The 17,593-nt window shown below is 43.8% G+C and overlaps 1 protein-coding gene across 3 annotated transcripts in view; it reads right to left on the bottom strand.

Moving 5' to 3' along the window:
* MTMR7 (myotubularin related protein 7) overlaps positions 1-17,593 on the bottom strand; it is a 125,924-nt gene that overhangs the window by 104,681 nt on the left and 3,650 nt on the right. The window contains exon 1 of one of the 3 annotated variants that reach the window (XM_086702855.1): positions 3,058-3,197. The exons of 1 other annotated variant lie outside the window; for it this stretch is intronic. In XM_086702855.1, coding sequence (XP_086558981.1) covers positions 3,058-3,081 — 24 coding nt within the window. In that variant the 5' untranslated portion in view covers positions 3,082-3,197. Of the gene's footprint in view, positions 1-3,057; positions 3,198-17,593 lie in introns of those variants that run through there. One more of the 3 variants, XM_086702856.1, reaches the window with a different exon arrangement.

Below are 17,593 nucleotides of genomic sequence, written 5' to 3'. Positions count from 1 at the left end.
CCAGAAGTTCACTGTGATGAGTACAGATAAGGTTTGGTGTCCACACTTTGACCCACCTGCAAATTAGCTTGTCCTTGAAACATTTTTTTTTTCTACAAAGGAACCATTGTGGGAGAGAAACACCCTGCTTAACATATGCTCTGTTAAAGGCTTCAGTTAAACACGCACACACACACACAGAAAGAAATATGTGCAAAGTATTCCAGATTATTCATGTACATCTGTCTCCGTAAACTGCACTCCAGAGACTGAAGCAGAACACAGGGGCTGTGATGGGTATCATACAGTTTATAAAAAATGAATGACTTTCATTGTAGTAGCAAAGCAACTGTACATGTATATACACACATGTATACACATGCGTGTATTTCTTTTCCTCTTAAAATAAAAACCTGCTACCTACCTGGTAAATATCGCTTCAAAACCCACCGTGGGTCAGATACACTAAATTTGTGAATATCCTTATATCCTTATAGCTCAAAACATGAATCATGAAATCTAAGGCAATCTACCTATTCAGCTCTCCCAGAGCATACCAGAAACAAGTAATAAGATGAATATAACTATCACTAGTTATAGACTTTCAAACACATACTCCGTAAGTAGTCTTGTCCTATTATTTTTCATTTATACTGTGAAAATCAGTTCTGTGCTTAAAAATGCAAAATGGAAAAAGAGATGCTGTTAAGGAACCATTTCATCGTTTTCGTCTTCATCACTCCGAAGGTTTCAGCTTCTTTGAGGTTGTAACGATATCTTACAACACATCACACTGACACAATTGCTTGACAGCTGTTTCAAGTGCCCCTGGTCCTCCTTGACTCCTTACATGTTAAGACTCCGCTCTTCTCTGGGCGCCTGGGTGGCTCAGTCGGTTGAGCATCCAACTTTGGCTTCGGTCATGATCTCATGGCGTGAGTCCCAGTCCCACATTGAGCTCTCTGCTGTCAGGACAGAGCCCGCTTCAGATCCTCGGTCCCCCTCTCTCTCTGCCCCTCCCCTGCTTGTACACGTTCTCTCTCTCCTTCCCAAAAACAGAGAAAGACTCCACTCTTCTTTAAGAAGGCTTCCCTCACCCCTTACGGTAGAGCTGATCCTCCGTCCATCCTCTGCCTGCCACTATCTCTTGTATATATCTCTGTCCAGATGTGCAAATGCCTCCCCATCGAAACAGGAGTTCCCTGATGCTTCGCGCTCCCTGACGCTTCAGCCTCACACATGAAAGGTTCTCAAGTGCTTGTGAAATGAAATGAATGAGTAAACGAACCTGATCCACCCAATCTCTGTATTTAATTTTTTCCACCTGCACTATCCTAAATGTCAATGACCTCAGTCCAATGACATTTCAGACAATTCTCCGTTTCCCCCCCATTTTTTTCCCATTTCCTGACAGAAGGGGACTTTTGGTTTAAGGCACTGCACTGCTTAGAAGTGGTTATGAGCACCAGTTTTAAGAATAAGTAGAATATCGCTTGCTGCTCAGGTTTACACACATGGCTTTGGACACAGCTTGAATATAGATTAGAAAAGGCCTTTACTCCTCAAATTCATGGTCTCGAGTACCATGTCACTCTATCACTCTTGATATTCACATCAGACATCATTTTTATACAGGGCCCCCTTCATCATGACAAAGAAAAGATGCCCTTGGCAAGGAGAGAAGGACTCCATGAGTTAAATTGGTCATTCCGGAATAAATTATTTAGCACCACTTAAATCCTGAAAGCTTTGAGCCACCAACCTTGTGGTTTATGGCACTCTCTTCTATGTTTCCAAGTTCCCAATAGTCAAGCAACAATTTAATTCCACAGTGCAAAATCAATACAACTTAAATTTACTATTGGAACGGACACTATCTAGCAAACTAAAAAAGATTTATTCTTCTACTGACATGAGATCATCATAAAGCTGCTTCTACAAAGAGGTACTTAAAAACCATCCTAGAATTTAGGAATGAATTCTTCTTACTGGACTTGTAACAAAGCTATGCCCACCCCTCCCTCACCCTTTTGCGGGGCGGGGGGGGGGGGGGAATGAGTGGGATCCCTGGGGCTGCCTAAGTTCTGACCACACAGACCTAGCTTTGCCTTAACTCTGTCAAGGGCCTAGATTTTGGGGTGAGATCATCCTGGAAATCCAAGGACGCTGTGGTGGTGGTAACGAGAGATAGCCAACTAGCTTGTGAAATATATTCTTTCACTAGTTTAGAGTTTTCATCAGACGGGAAAGTCGATCATCGTCTTCACCCTAAATTATATTAGTAGTGCAACTACAAGTGGGAAAGTTTGGTGCAGCGGTCAACGATTCCAGGGTTATTTATCTGGAATGGCCAGGGACGAGGCGCTTTTGTTGAGTGGCAAAAGCTGGCGCTGTTTCAAACACACCGGTGGACGAATCTGTAAGCTGCACCCTTCTCAAGGAACCAAACTGGCGGAAAAGGCAAGAAGATGGAAGGACAGGTAGTAACATTCCCCCCACAGCGAATACGGATCATCTGCTCCGTGTAAAGTCCACTGCAGCTGATAGCCTGAGGATGGGGAAGCGGAAGGGCGAGCTGGGTGGGTCTGAACGCTTAGATTCAACAAGCTTCCAGAGTGCCTTCAATCCACCTGCACAGAACTCGTTTGCTGGCACCTGTCCTCAGGAAGGCTTGTTTCTCTTTCAACGGCCCAGAGCAGGCAGGAGAAAATTTGGGGGCGCGCGAAAGGGGTGGGGAGCAGCAGCAACCTAGTGCCAGGCTAGAAGGGAGCGTTTATCAGCGGATCAGCAGCCCCATTACTCAACCGACAACCGGGGTTCCCTCCCGTCCACCCCTATGTGCAATGCGCACTCTCAAGGACAAGAGGTTAGATCCAGCAGCAGCCAAAGCTAGGCCTGTAAGGCAGCAAGAGAAAGCCCAGCCTCACAGCGAACCGGGAGATGCTGGAGCGCTGCCTCCTTCCTCGCTCGCGCTGCTGGCTCGGCCAGCGCCCCGCAGGAAAGCCGGGCCTCCCGCCCGCTCAGCATCCCTCCTCCAGCTCCCGCTCTCCCCCTTCCGCCCGCGCCCGTGCCACCAACCTTGGGCGTGCGGATGTGCTCCATGGCGGGCCCACTTCCACAGGGTCCGGGGCGGGCGCGGCCTCACGCACCTGCGCGCGTCTGCAGCGCGGCGGGAAGGACGCGGGGAGGGGGCTTCGCGCGCGGGAGCAGGCGGGCCGCGGGGCTTGGCTCCGCCTCCAGGTGCGGCGGCGCCCGCGCGAGGCCGGCGTGCGGGCCCCGGGGCGCCAGCGCGGCCCTAGAGCGCGCGCGCGCCTCTGTGCTCCTGCCACCTGCCCTGCGCGCGGCCGCCCAAGCCCGCTCTTGGCCGGGGTCTTCAAGAGCCGCTCGCTTCTCTGTAAGAGGGGCGGCCGGAGTACTGTGAGGCTACTGTTCCCCAAGACACAATGGGGGCCTTGTGTTGGGTGTGGCCTCTTGGAGGAGAGCTGGGGAGTACGCGCAGCTCTGCGCCGCCCATTGATCCGGCTTCCTTCCAGGGCGTCCCAGGATAGGTAGGACTTCAGGGTGGGGCAGAAAAAAGGCTGCCGCTTGCATTCCAGGTCCAGGATGGCCTGGTGGGCTGCCTGTATGTTTGAGCACTTGAGCAGCTGGCATAGCGTTGGAAGTAAGGGTGGACATAAAAGCAACAGTGTTAGAGCCTTAGGTGGTGTTCTATTAAGTCAGGCATCTCACATCAACCTGCCACTAACTGTTGGAAGAGATGCTTTCCCTTGGCACCGTGTTGGGTGCTCATTTGCCATCTTCACTTAGCTCTAACTGAACTGGAAGGTAAAGATACAAAACACCCATTATAAGGTATCATTTTTCCATTTACGATATTAAGAGTTGTTGTTGCTATTGTTAGTATTCAGCTATTGGGAAAGGCTAGAGAAGAAATGCAACCCCCCCCCCCCCGCAACCTTTTTTCTTGCAACCCTAAGTGCACAACTGCCCACCATAGCTAAAACTTCACAGAACTGTACAGAGTTCTTAAAATAATATCTATTCAGGGAGTCTGGCTGGCTCAGTCGGAAGATCTTGATCTTGGGGTCGTGAGCCCGAGCCCCATGTTGGATGTAGACATTACTTAAATAAACATTTTTAAAAAGAGTAATATCTATTCAAAATTTTTCCTAGCTTTTATTCATCTCTCTTTCTAATCGTCTTTAACTGTAGAGATTCTGTGTTTTAGCTCTTTTTGTTCAATGCATGGTAGGCACATTGCAGCTGTCCAAATAAATGTTTAAACCACACAGTGTTACATTTATTTTAAAGTGTCCAGATCTTTTTCATGTATCTTCTAGCATTTCAGTCTCCTACTGCTCTGGGAGACAATTAGGACAAGAAGGATAAACTGATGATTGCATATGACAAAATTGACCCAGGGTATAATTTCTACCTTACTAAAGAACACCAGGCACAGAATCAGGAGCACTATCTTCACAACTCACACACTGGCCTCAATCTCATTTGTAAAATGAAAGTTACCTGCTGCCTAGATGACCTTAAAGGGGGTTCCATCTCTAAATTCCGTAAGTAGACATCTTATATTCACTTTGGGGTTTGCATTCGGAATAAGATAATAATCTTGGAATTGTGTGATTTCAGGGCTCTTCTGTCCCTCCTACTGGTGGGCAGATCAAGAGTTTACTTGGTGAGTAATTTTTGCATACGACTCGTCTTCATATTTGCATAGTTTTTTTTAACTACCCACAACACTAATTGGTACATGGGAAGCCATAAATCTGAACGATATAAATAGCCTAATTTTAAGAAAAAAAAAATCCAGATTCGTTTAAAAATACATCTTCCCTTATGATAGCTATGAAATCAGCATTAGGTTACAGTGAGTCAAAAATTATAATCAAGGGGCGCCTGGGTGGCTCAGTCAGTTAAGTGTCCAACTTCAGCTCAGGTCATGATCTCGCAGTCCATGAGCTCCAGGCCTGCACTGGGGTCTATGCTGACAGCTCAGAGGCTGGAGCCTGCTTCACAGTCTGTGACTCCCTCTCTCTCTACCCCTCCCCTGCTCATGCTCTCTCTGTCTCTGTCTCTCTCTCAAAATAATAAATTTTTAAAAATGTTTAAAAATTAAAAAATTCAAATCATTGGGGTAAATTCACATAGAACAAGCTATGTTAACTTAATACACTTATAAATTTATATTTATAAATATTTATAAGTAAAATAACAGTGTGGAAAGAAATATCTATAAATAAACATTTTAGTTTGGTCTAAAGATTCTCTGAGGAACCCTCCCCCACTTTTCCCTCAGCCCCAGTCACAATTCAGACTATTAGATCACACACAACGTTGACCCCAAGTTTCACCGCTTCTCTGAACCACCACTCAGTGGGGCAGAAAAGATTGAACAAAGCAGCAGGAGGTGGAGGGCAGTGAAGTGAGGGAATGAGGAGTAAATCACCGAAATGCTAACTTCGTTGATCCTAAGTGGGACAAAACGAGAAACTAGCCACTTGTTTCCTTAAGAAACATTGACATTAATTGCAATGACATGGATGGAGCTAGAGAGTATCCTAAGCGAAGTAAGTCATTCAGAAAAAGACAAATACCACATGATTTCACTCATATGTGGAATGAAAGAAGCAAAACAAACACGGGAAGGAAGAAAAAGAGAGACAAACCAAAACACAGACTCTTAACTACAGGGAACAAATTGATGGTTACCAGAGGGGTGATGATGGGGCGGGGGTGGGGGGGGTGGGGAGGAGTGAAATAGGTGATGGGGATTAAGGACTGCCCTTGTCATGGTGAGCATAAAATAAAAACTTAAAAAAAAAAAAAGAAACACGTCAATTAACCGATGGTCATGCACAAGCTACTGTGGCAGATACTGGGAGACTGAAGGGAGATTTAGAAGAGAACGATGCCAAGTTCCATAACAGCGATGCAGACAATGCCAAGGAAATGAAAAGTAGATCAAGGAAGATGGCACCAGAGCAGGTGGAAACGCCGTAAGACGCCTCAAGGAGACCGATTCACTTTCTGCATTTTCCGTACTGATTATACAGAAAATAATGGGTACAGTCAGAATCACACACTTAGTTCTTGAAGTTTGATATTTGGTGTGCCTAGAATGAACCCCGGGAAATTTCAATGGATGCCGCATCTGTGAGTCTTCATGGAACAGAACTCTCTCCACCTGGCCCCAGAACCCAGAAGTGAGAAGAAGAGAAAAAAATCCTCACTCTTAACACCCTACGTGATTTACAGATGGATGTACACCTAGATCTGCACGACATCAGCCTCTGCCCAACAGGTTGGAAAATGGCTATTTTTCTCTAGTATTTGTGAATCCTTGATGGAAAAGAAGTGTATTTCACAAAAATTATTTTCTTTTTTCTTTTTAATTTTTTTAATGTTTATTTATTTTTGAGAGAGAGAGAGACAGAGAGAGAGTACAAACTGGGGAGAGGCAGAGAGAAGAAGAGGGAGAGAGAGAATCCCAGGGTGGGGCTTGATCTCATGAACTGTGAGATCATGACTTAAGTCAAAATCAAGAGTCATATGCTTAACTGACTGAGCCACCCAGGTGCCCCTAAGTTTATTTATTTTGAGAGAGAGAGAGAGAGAGAGAGAGAGAGAGCATGGACAAGCACGGGAGGGACAGAGAGGGAGAGAGAGAATCCCAAGCAGGCTCCCCACTATCAGCACAGAGTCCAAGGCAGGGCTCAAACTCATGAACCACGAGATCATGACCTGACCTGAAACCAAGAGTCAGATGCTTAACCAACTGAGCCATCCAGGTCCCGGGGCCATTTCTGTCCAGTGGATTGTGAGAAGTGCCATGTACCATTTTGGAACCAAAGCTCTGCGCAACCTGGGTGGCCTTTCAGCTTCCTCTTCCCTGTCTTGATATTTGGGGATCACATCTTGAGATTATAGAGAAAATAATGACAGTAAATTCACTCTAAATGTGCGGTGTGACTGTGACCCAAAACTATTCAGCATTGGCTTGAAATAAAGGAAGAAAGAAATAGACCCTTTGCCAGAATCATCAGTGGGAAAGCAGTCACCCTGAAGAGTCACAGCAGAGTCTTTAAAGTGAAAAGAACACGTTTTTATGGTTGCTTGAAGCCACTGAAATTTAATGGTTTAAGTTTTGCACCTGGACTAGCCTATCCTGAATTTACAGAGAACGGACATCCAGGAGAGAGTCAAGGTAATCTCTGCGCTTTCTGTGTTTCTGATCATTTTAAAGGGGATCGATAGTGTCCTTAAGGAGCCCTAAGAGGTTTGTCATAAGCCAGACCTAAAGTACTTTATCATATATCACCAAATTTCTGGAGACCATCTTAAGAAATTTTTATCACATAGATATTTGAGTTGTTAAATAATATTGCTGTAGAAATTTTTAAACAAAAACTTGACATTAACTGGGAACTTTCCCAAAATCCTGTGATCTTCAGTGGCCTGAGGAGATGTGGATACTTATCAAATAGTTGTAAGACTTTTTTCCGGCATACTTACATTTCTCCTGAGGCAACTAAAACTTCTGATCTGGCAGCGAAGAAGAAAAAATGTTTCCTCAGGGATAGGATTGCTAATGATTACAAACTCAACGCAATCTTATTCAGCACTGTTAAACCTCCGTGGTCTGTGCTATGTGTGGAGTTGGGCACCTTTTTCTGAAAAGTCTAGTCTCAGATAGAAATGCATTTAGATACTCAATATGACAGGCAAAGCTGCACTGGGGGTTCTGCCTGGAAAAGAAATAACATCCTCACCTTCAGGATTTTTATAAACTTGATGATGCAAAATATCGAAGGCTCCTTTGGCGTAGCCCTAAGCCAGTTATGGAGAGGAAGCGCTCCATGGATCACAGGCAGCTTTGCCCTTTTTCTAGGAACAAAAGGGAAACTCTAGAACAGCTAAAAACAGCACTTACTCTGTGAACAGGCACGGTTTTAAAAATAGGCGATTACATTTTGTTCTCTCTCCACGAAGGTGCATTGCTCAAACCCAGGTCTGTCCTCAGTCCACTCTTCATTGTCTTTCCACTGCCATCCCTTCAACTGGCACTTTGATGCAGAGAATTTCCACATCAATATGTTTCGTCCTCATTTCTCTCTCTGCTTCGTGTGTTATATTTCCATCCACCTGCAAGATGCCCCCACTCGGAGTTTCATCGATGGCATAAACTAGAGGTGGTTAAGAACACGGGCACTGGAGGGGCGCCTGGGTGGCTCAGTTGGTTAAGCATCTGACTCTTAATTTCAGCTCAGGTCACGATCTCATGGTTCAAGAGCTCATAGTGCAGAGCCTGCTTGGGATTCTCTCTCTCCCCCTCTTCCTCTGCCCCTCCCCCACTCTCGCCGTCTCTGTCTCTCTCAGGATAAATAAACTTAAAAATATTTTTTTTAAAAAAAGAACATGGGCACTGGAGGCAGACTGGCCTATTTTCATATCACAGCTCTGGCATGTATTGGCTATGTGACCTTGAGCCAGTTTTCTAATCACTCTCAGCCTCAGGCTTCTCAGCTGTAAGATGGGCATAAATGATAAAACCTGTGTTATTTTGTTTCTCAAGCTGCGTAGATCTCTCTCTGTATGGATGTTTATTATATTACTTCCTACATTGTTATATGCCTTCAGTGGTTTAAATAAAAAAAAAAAAAATTGTTAGAGGTGCCTGGGTGGTTCAGTCAGCTCGACATCCAACTCTTGATTTCAGCTCATGAATCTCAGGGTCATGTGATCGAGTCACGTATCGGGCTCTGTCCTGAGCATGGAGCCTGCTTCGGATTCTCCCTCCCTCTGCTCTTCCTCTCCCCTGCTTGCACTCTCTCTCTCTCAAAATAAAAACAACAATAATTGACAGCAAAAAAAAATTGGAGAAAATTACACCCCCTTCTTAGGGTGTATGTGACAATTCACTGAGAGGGAGAATTGAACATATTTTCAGGCAAATACTTACTGAGTGCTCACTCACCTTGTGCCAAGTACTGGGGATAAAAAACGTGAAGCAGCCACAGCCCCTGCCCTCAAGATGCTTCAGTCTCGTGATACCAGTTTCTACCTAACACCGTATCCTCCTCTTGACCTCATTATCTCGCCTGTTGGTCCCAATCCCTGAAGCTCAAAAGCTGGGAGTTGTTTTTGGTTTATGCCTCTTGCTGCCGCCCTTATCCAGACATACGTAGATTCCCTCCTCCGCAAGCATTTCCTCGGCTGGTCCCGCCACCTCCCTTTTCCAGTCGTTATTCTAGTTCAAGTCCACACTGCTTCATCCTGGCTGGAACCGCAGCCTCTGCTTGCTGCCGGATGCATCTCCGTAAAAAGCTGCTTCGATCATGGCCCTCTCCAGCGACGGACCTTCAAGTCTTCAAGCGATTGTCAACGGCCTTCTGAATCAAGTGCCGTTTCCTCATCCTGTCATTTCAGGCCTGACCACGTCCTACCGTTCTCTCGTACAAACTGAGCAAGCGAGTCCACTGGCACTTAGTAGGTGCTCCACATAGAGTTTTTTACGTGGGTCATTTAGTCACCCAATCACTTTCCGTATCTTGCATTGGCTTATCTTATCTTCATGTCTTTGCTCCTACTGTGTGTTCCCGTCAAATTCTTAGGTTCATTTCAAAATCCACTTCAGTATTTCCTCCAGGTACAGTTCTTCCAAAATAACTCCTGTCTTTTCATGCCAATAGGCAGAGATGATCATAAGCAGTTTGTGTCCATCTGGAAGCGCATTTCTGTGCTTCTTTGTTACTGCTTGTCCACAGGGGACCTGGATCTGTCCGCTGTCCCAGGAATCCCATGCCGGCCCCCTACGCTGATAACATCATGCTGATTAGATCTGATAAGCAGAGGGGCACCTGGGTGGCTCAGTCGGTTAAGCGTCAGACTTCACCTCAGGTCATGCTCTCGCAGTTCGTGAGTTCAAGCCCCATGTCAGGCTCTGTGCTGACAGCTGAGAGCCTGGAGCCTGCTTCAGATTCTGTGTCTCCCTCTCTCTCTCTGCCCCTCCCCTGCTCACGCTCTGTCTGTCTCCTCAAAATAAATAAACATTAAAAAAAAATTTAGGTCTGGTAAGCAGAAAGTAGCAGGTACCCAAGATGCCCAAGCAAGGCACACATGTGTCAGAGGGCAAGCAATGCATTCTGGGAGAATCCAGAATGGGCTGCCATGTCAGTGAAGTTGCCAGAGATATGCCATAGTCTGGGACACAGCTTCAACTTTCCAGAAGGTGAAATAGCTTCTCCAATGGGAAAGGCATGTTGCGTCACTTGGAACCCCTATCACTTCTTGCTCTAACCTAGTACTGAGCCGCCCGCTCTGAGTGGGGCCTAGAGCAAGACAAGGCTCTCCCAACTGGTTTGGGTTGTGGTGCAAAAAGGTCTACGCGGGGGGCCTTTTGGCCCCAGCAGATCCAAATACACTCAAGGTATCTGCAGCGGATAGGAATGTGGTAAGGAGCCTCTGGCAAGCTGCAGCTGAAGAATCATGCCTGGTTCCTGGCATAGCCCACCACGAGCCCCACAGTGCCTTTGTGCTGATTTTTAAAAGTTTGCATTTATTTTTAATCTTGGTAAAATACACATAACACAAAATTTACCATCTTAACCATTTTTTTTTTTCGTGTACGCTTCAGTGGTGTTGAGGACATTCACACTGGTATACAACCATCACTACTATCTGTTTCTAGAACTCTTCAACCCCTGAAACTAAAACAGTAGTGTGCCCATACAACAGTAACTTCCTCTTTTCCCCTCCCCCCAGCATCTAGAAACCACCATTTTACTCTCTGGATCTCTGAATTTGACAACTCTAGGTAATTCATTTAAGTAAAATCCTACAGGAGTTGCCTTTTTGTGACTGGCTCATTTCCCTTAGCATAATCCCTGCAAGAATAATCTGTGTTGCAGCAGATGTCAGAACTACATTCCTTTTTTTTTTTTTTTAATTTTTAATGTTTATTTATTTTTGAGAGAGAGAGAGACACAGAGACAGAGACAGAGGATCAGTACGGGAGGGGAAGAGAGAGAGGGAGACACAGAATCCAAAGCAGGCTCCAGGCTGCAAGCTGTCAGCACAGAGCTTGACGGGGGGCTCAAACTCGTGGACTGTGAAATGATGACCTGAGCTGAAGTTGGACACTTAACCAACCGAGCCACCCAGGTGCCCCAGAAATACATTCCTTTTGAAAGCTGAATAAGGGTGCCTGGGTGGCTCAGTCGGTTAAGGGGCCGACTTCGGCTCAGGTCATGATCTCACGGTCCGTGAGTTCGAGCCCCGCGTCAGGCTCTGTGCTGACCGCTCAGAGCCTGGAGCCTGTTTCAGATTCTGTGTCTCCCTCTCTCTGACCCTCCCCCGTTCATGCTCTGTCTCTCTCTGTCTCAAAAATAAATAAATGTTAAAAAAAAAAAAAAGAAAGCTGAATAAAATTCCTTTGTATGTAGATACCACATTTTACTTCTCCAAGCGTCCATCAGCGGACAGTTGTGGGGCTTCCGCCATTTGGCTGTTGTGAATAATGCTACCATGAATATGGATGTACACACACACACACATATTTTTGGAGACTCTGATTTCTGTCCTTTAGGATGTATGCATAGAAGCAGCATTGCTGGGCCATATGCTAATTCAAACTTGGATTTTTCGCGGAGCCTCCATACTATTCTTCACAGTGGCTGCACCAGTCCACATCGCCACCAACAGTGCACAAGGGTCTCATTTTCTCCACATCTTTGCCAGCTTGTTCTTTCCAGTATTTTACTTTTTTTTTTTTTTAATAGTAGCCATCCTAGTTGTTGTGAGGTGGTCCTTCATGCTAATTTTTAAAAGATGCAGAAGTGGCATATGAATTGAATGGTACCTGATCCATCGTGCCGCCATGTTAGCAATATTCAAGAATCAGGAGAAAGTGAGACCTAGGAGATGCTACCAGAGCCTATCCTGAAAGGACAAGTGCGTTACGTGAGAAAGTGGCTCAGACCCCCATGCTTCTCTCCCTCAGTCGACACTTAGGACTTCATGGGGCATTTGATGCAAGCAGCTCACAAAGAAAAATGCTAGCTTGGTTTATAGGTGGTTCTTCACAATAATCTCGTACTAGCTGGGAGTGGAATGTCACAGCCTTGCAGCTTCGCCCAAGTGGCCACAAAGGATGGAAGGAAGGGCACTTGTCCCTATGAGCAGAGCTCTGCGTAGTTTTTCTGGGAACTTCACTATGCCTTGAAGGGCAGATGGCCAGGTGTGCAGATCTATGCCAGTTTAAAGCATGGGACCACGAGTTTGTTCAAGCGTCAGGAACTTGGAAGGAAAAAAACTGGAGTTGGGCAATGAGAACTAAGGAAAATATTTCCAGACTGATCTCTCAGGATGAGCCTACAGTATGAAAATGTTAGTATCCTATGTAAATACTATAGGACATCTGATCCACTGACACTGCAACATTCTCAATAATATATGGACAAATAATCCATTTTATTGTTATCAGTCACTCGAGACTTTTCCAGCCTCTGCAGAGCATCCTTAATGGGCTCATGTGTGAGCAGCCATAGTGGTAGGAATAAAGGTTCTGTGTGAACTCAGCCATGTGGCCCTCCCTCACTGAGTCTGATTTGAGTACCACCATTTCTGGGTGCCCAGTCTGCCCACAGCAGAGAGGAAGGCTGCTTCCCCCTATTCTGTACAAAACCACCCCTGGCGAAACAGCCAGCCACCTGTGTTAGGTTGATTGTACTGAACCCCTTCCACCATGGAAGGAGCAGATATTTTCCCTCAATAGAATAAATGCTTAGTTTAAATATGGAGTTGTCTTGGGGCACCTGGGTGGCTCAGTCAGTTAAGCTTCTGACTTCAGCTCAGGTCATGATCTCGTGGTTTGTGGATTCGTGCCCTGCATCAGGCTCTGTGCTGACAGCTCAGAGCCTGGAGCCTGCTTCAGATTCTGTGTCTCCCCCTCTCTCTGTGCCTCCTCTGCCCACATTCTATGTCTGTCTCTCAATAATAAATAAACGTTAATTTTTTTTTAAATATGGAGTTGTCTTTCCTGCCCACAATAGCTCTATCAGCACCTTGTCATTGGACTTACTTCCTATTCATTCACCGTCACAGTATCCCACAAAATATCTCTTTGTAGCAAAAAATAAAAATTAAAAAAAAGAAAAGGAAAGAAGAAAGAAAAGTGTGTTACACAAAAATAGGAAAAGAAATGGGCAAATGTCCACAGTGTTTATTGATCTTGCTATATGTCCATTCCCTCAGAAGCCACTGGCCTCATAAACTCATAGAATGACCCGTTAAAGACTCATGACACCAACTAAGAGATAAACACCTTCAAAGAGTAGGGTGATGTCCTACAAGATGGAGCGTATGCTCTGAATGAGTTTCCAATATTACAAGTTTTTTCCTACAGGTAGAATATATGAGTCAAAGAAACCAGGGGTGGAAATGGGAATAGCACTTATTATTAAACCTACTCAAACACTTACTATTTTTTACTCCCTGACCCTACAGTTTTGGACTTTTTGGTGTAGAGGCTATAAAAACTAAGGTAGAAATGCTTCCACTGGGGGAACACAACAGGAGTCCTGTTGAATCAGAAATGGGGATTGCTCTGATACTCCTCATGCCATTAAATCAAAAGCACCCCAGAAAGAGATACTTAGTTAGCCATGGAGATCGACCCTAATTCTCCAGAGGGACACAGGGTTGCTGCTGTACTGGTAGGCACCGAGGAGTATGTCTGGAACTCAGGGATTCCCTGGCACGTTTCCTCAGTGACACTGCTTTGTCCAAAGGTAAAAAGCACCAGAAGATGCAGCCAAGACTCACATCATCCAGGAATTAACTAGCAAAGACCCCAACCATTTTACATGCAGTCTGGGGATATGCTTTTTCATCCCATGTTCGGTTGTGCATTCATTCGGGTGCACTTGGCGGATAGGTTGGTACCCAGCCTGCATCACAGGCTTCCCTAATGCATCAGATGTTAGCAAATACCTGCCTAATGTTCAAGTTTTTATAAATTCAGGAATTTCTTCAGTTCCTGTGGAAATAATCATATTCCAATGGACCCCTAAGGGATAGGATTTGCCTAACCTAACAATCTGGAATCATCTGCATTCCATTTCTAGTCCATCCAGTATTCCTGGTTACATTTTGATTAGTGGGAACATTAGAAACAACAAATACCAAAAATAAAGACAATTATTAAATAAAATATGTGGTCATATGTAAAATACTGTATGAGCTGTAAATTTTTTTCAGAGAATACTTAATGACATAGAAAAATACTTATGGCAAAATTGTAAGCCCCAAAACCAGATAAAAAACTGTATATACAGTGTGATCTGAATTGTGTTTCAAAAGCCATGTGTGCATATGTACATATGTGTGCAAGTAAAGAGAAAGAAAACAGAAGACAGAAATGTACCGGTATAGAAATTACAACCAGGTCGTAGGTTTTTGGGTGATTTCAATTTTTAAAAAATATTTTACAAACATTCACAGGGCATATTTTAATAATGTAAAGGACATGATATTTTAAAGGCCATCTCAATTCGAAGCAAGTCATAATCAATAATCACGACATAGTGTCATGATTCAAAGCAACTATTTTTGTGGAGATTAGCTTTTGTGTGTGTGTGTGTGTGTGTGTGTGTGTGTGTGTGTGTGTGTGTGTGTTTAAAGCAAAACATAAGTTGGATACTGAAGAGTTGAGAGATCTTCTAAGTATTCACTTCCTAAAGTTTCAATTCAAAAATAATCTTTCTGAGAAGTAACCCTTTTTTAAGGATAAAAGCAGGCTTATTCTCCATGAGGAAACAATAAAAGCAAATATCTCAAATGTAAAACAATAGTTGGAAAAAGGAAAGAGGAGGGTGCTCCCCTATTGAGTTTTCAGGATCTTGGCAGTGCTGTTTTTACAACCACAAAGAAAACAAAACAAACAAACAAACAACAGCAACAACAAAAATGCCCAAACCAAAGATCTTTCTACGAAGTACTGTCAGGTTTGGTGGAACGTTTCATGGTGCTTTAAAGCTAATGTTCTTTAAAAATTACTTAACTGATCTTTAACTTTTAGTAAAAATCTGAAATGCATCTTTGGTATTTGGGCCATAGAACTTACATAATTAATAAAATTTACCTTAATCTCCCTCTTCTTTTTATTTAGATACAGATGCTAAATGTTGGCAAAATGTACGTGAATGTGGATCTCCTAGCCGGGACAATTTGAGATTTCTAATAAACAAATGTAGGAATTGTTCTTGGGTTGCACTGGGGTTTCTTGTGGAGATAATGAGTAATTTTGAATGACGGCTCTGCAAGAAAATTCTTCTCTTCTTTGACAGAGAATAGTTTTGTAAACAAAAGCAGTGAACAAGATTCATTCAAAATGGTGAACTAACATGGGTTTGATCTGGACCTAACTTGCTGAGAACCACCGATGTTTGCATTTAGATCTGGCAGTCATTGACTCTCCAACCACTGCACAAAACAGCTTAAGCACAGCATAGAGTAGGATCTCATTATTTTCAGGTAGAACAGATCAAGTTTATTGTCAGGGTTCTGTCCCTAGTCATTCTACCATTTTGCAGTGAGTCGCCTTGGATAATCGCTAATTTATGAATGAATTCTAGCCCAGGAGTCACGTTGGAAGCAGGTTGGTTAGTGCTCAGTCTTCACAAATAATGACTCGATTTCCAGGCCATTCCTTAGGAGGTGATGCAAACAGTGCTATTAATTGTGCTACTCTTTACATTGTATTGAACTTCTATTTATAACATTATGTCTACATTAAAATGCAAAGTGATTGGCTTGACTGTGCATTTTAGAAACACACCTCCCTCCACCTTAGAGGCACAAGGGGGCATTTCCACAAGCCTTGGAATAGTAGTGGCTGGCAGCCTTGAGCAACAGGGGTGCCAGCGGTGGTGACATCTCTCTTGAGGATCAATCATCTCAACTCTTCCCTGCTTAGCTTGCTAGGTTAAAGGATATCTAGAGATTCTATGGTCTTGCAAACTATGAGGCAATATTCTACCAGGATATAAGGTTACATAAACATAACCATGTGGCTGTTTTTGCAGTCATATGTAGAATATAGTATCTCAATTGCAATAATGTGTCAATCAATGATCCATTTCATGGGCTGCTCCTGAATCTTACGCAATTGTTTATTCATTTTGGACTTGAGAACAGTAAACAGAAAAGACTTTAAGAAAATGTGTAGGGGGGAAATAGAGATAATTCTGTTAATGTCTTTTTTGAAAATTGAGAAAAACTGATCTTATTCTATATTAACGGACAATATCATTACCCTGGTCCAGCTTTGAAAGCATTGTTTAAGCTCTAAAAGTTTTGTCGGGGCATCTGGGTGGCTTAGTCGTTTAAGCATCTGACTTCAGCTCAGGTCATGATCTCAGGGTTTGTGAGTTCGAGCCCCATGTTGGGTTCTGTGCTGGCGGCTCAGAGCCTGGAGCTTGCTTCAGATTCTGTGTCTCCCTCTCTCTCTCTGTCCCTCCCCCACTCACTCTCTCCCTCTTTCTCAAAAATAAATAAACATTAAAAAAATTAATCTCTAAAAGCTTTGAATTAAAGAGCAAAAGAGAGGAGGGAGTGGTAGGCGTAGCTCAACAATGATTCCCCATGATCTTATATTCAATGACCCACCTTTGTATGTCCAGGAGCCCTGAAAACCAAGGGAGGACAGTAGACTCAACAGACTAACAATAGAGCTTCCATTACTAGAAAGCCTAAAAATATCACAAAATTCCCACTAGCGGTGTTAACTTGATACTATTTGTCTCTTTGCAAGATACATAATGCATACCCGAAACACCAAAATATACTTTTCTAAAGTAGTTTCATGTCTCAATTTGCTTAGGGTACTTGAGGTGTTATTGACATGAAACAAAGCAATTTGTTTTAATGTCAGGAGGAGACGCTGGCTAGAACAACAAATTGCTTAGGATCCAGCAGGAGAAAGCGACAGCACTCATTGACTGCATTAAAATATTTATTGAGTGAAAATTGAACACCTGATGCCCTTGGGCTTTGGAAGAGGAAGCCGCTGCAATTCTTATCACTGTCGGTGGGCTGCGAGCTTTCCTGCGCCTTAGGATCTCTGGAGTGTTTGCAGTGTTAATTCCCAACCCCTCATTTTCAAGATTGTTCAACTGCCAACATGAGTACACTTCAATTATCAGCAATGAGCTTCCACAATTCATTTCTAGTAGTTTGTACACTTCTTTAAATTTCCCTCGGAAGTTAATACATACCTGACAGACTTAGTTCAAAAGTACTTGCTTACAACTGAAGCTAAACCCCTGGTCACAGCTAATTATTTGCAGCGGCTACAATTGTCATATGGCTAGGATCGCTTTTCTGTTACTAATTATTTAAAACAATGACAAAATATAATAAAGCAATCAATTCAGAGTTTTATGAACATTTCTGAAGACAAACAAACAAACAAACAAACATGAAAGCAGCTTAGTTTAAAGTACTGTGTTGAAGGGCCCCTGGGTGGCTCAGTCAGTCAAGTGTCCGACTTTGGCACAGGTCATGATCTCACAGTTTGTGGGTTCGAGCCCCGCGTCAGGTT

Source organism: Puma concolor, chromosome B1 (assembly GCF_028749965.1).
Source record: "Puma concolor isolate L17-30 chromosome B1, mPumCon1.1.hap2, whole genome shotgun sequence".
In the NCBI taxonomy this organism is placed as follows: domain Eukaryota; kingdom Metazoa; phylum Chordata; class Mammalia; order Carnivora; family Felidae; genus Puma; species Puma concolor.
This window is presented reverse-complemented; position numbering and strand designations above follow the sequence as displayed.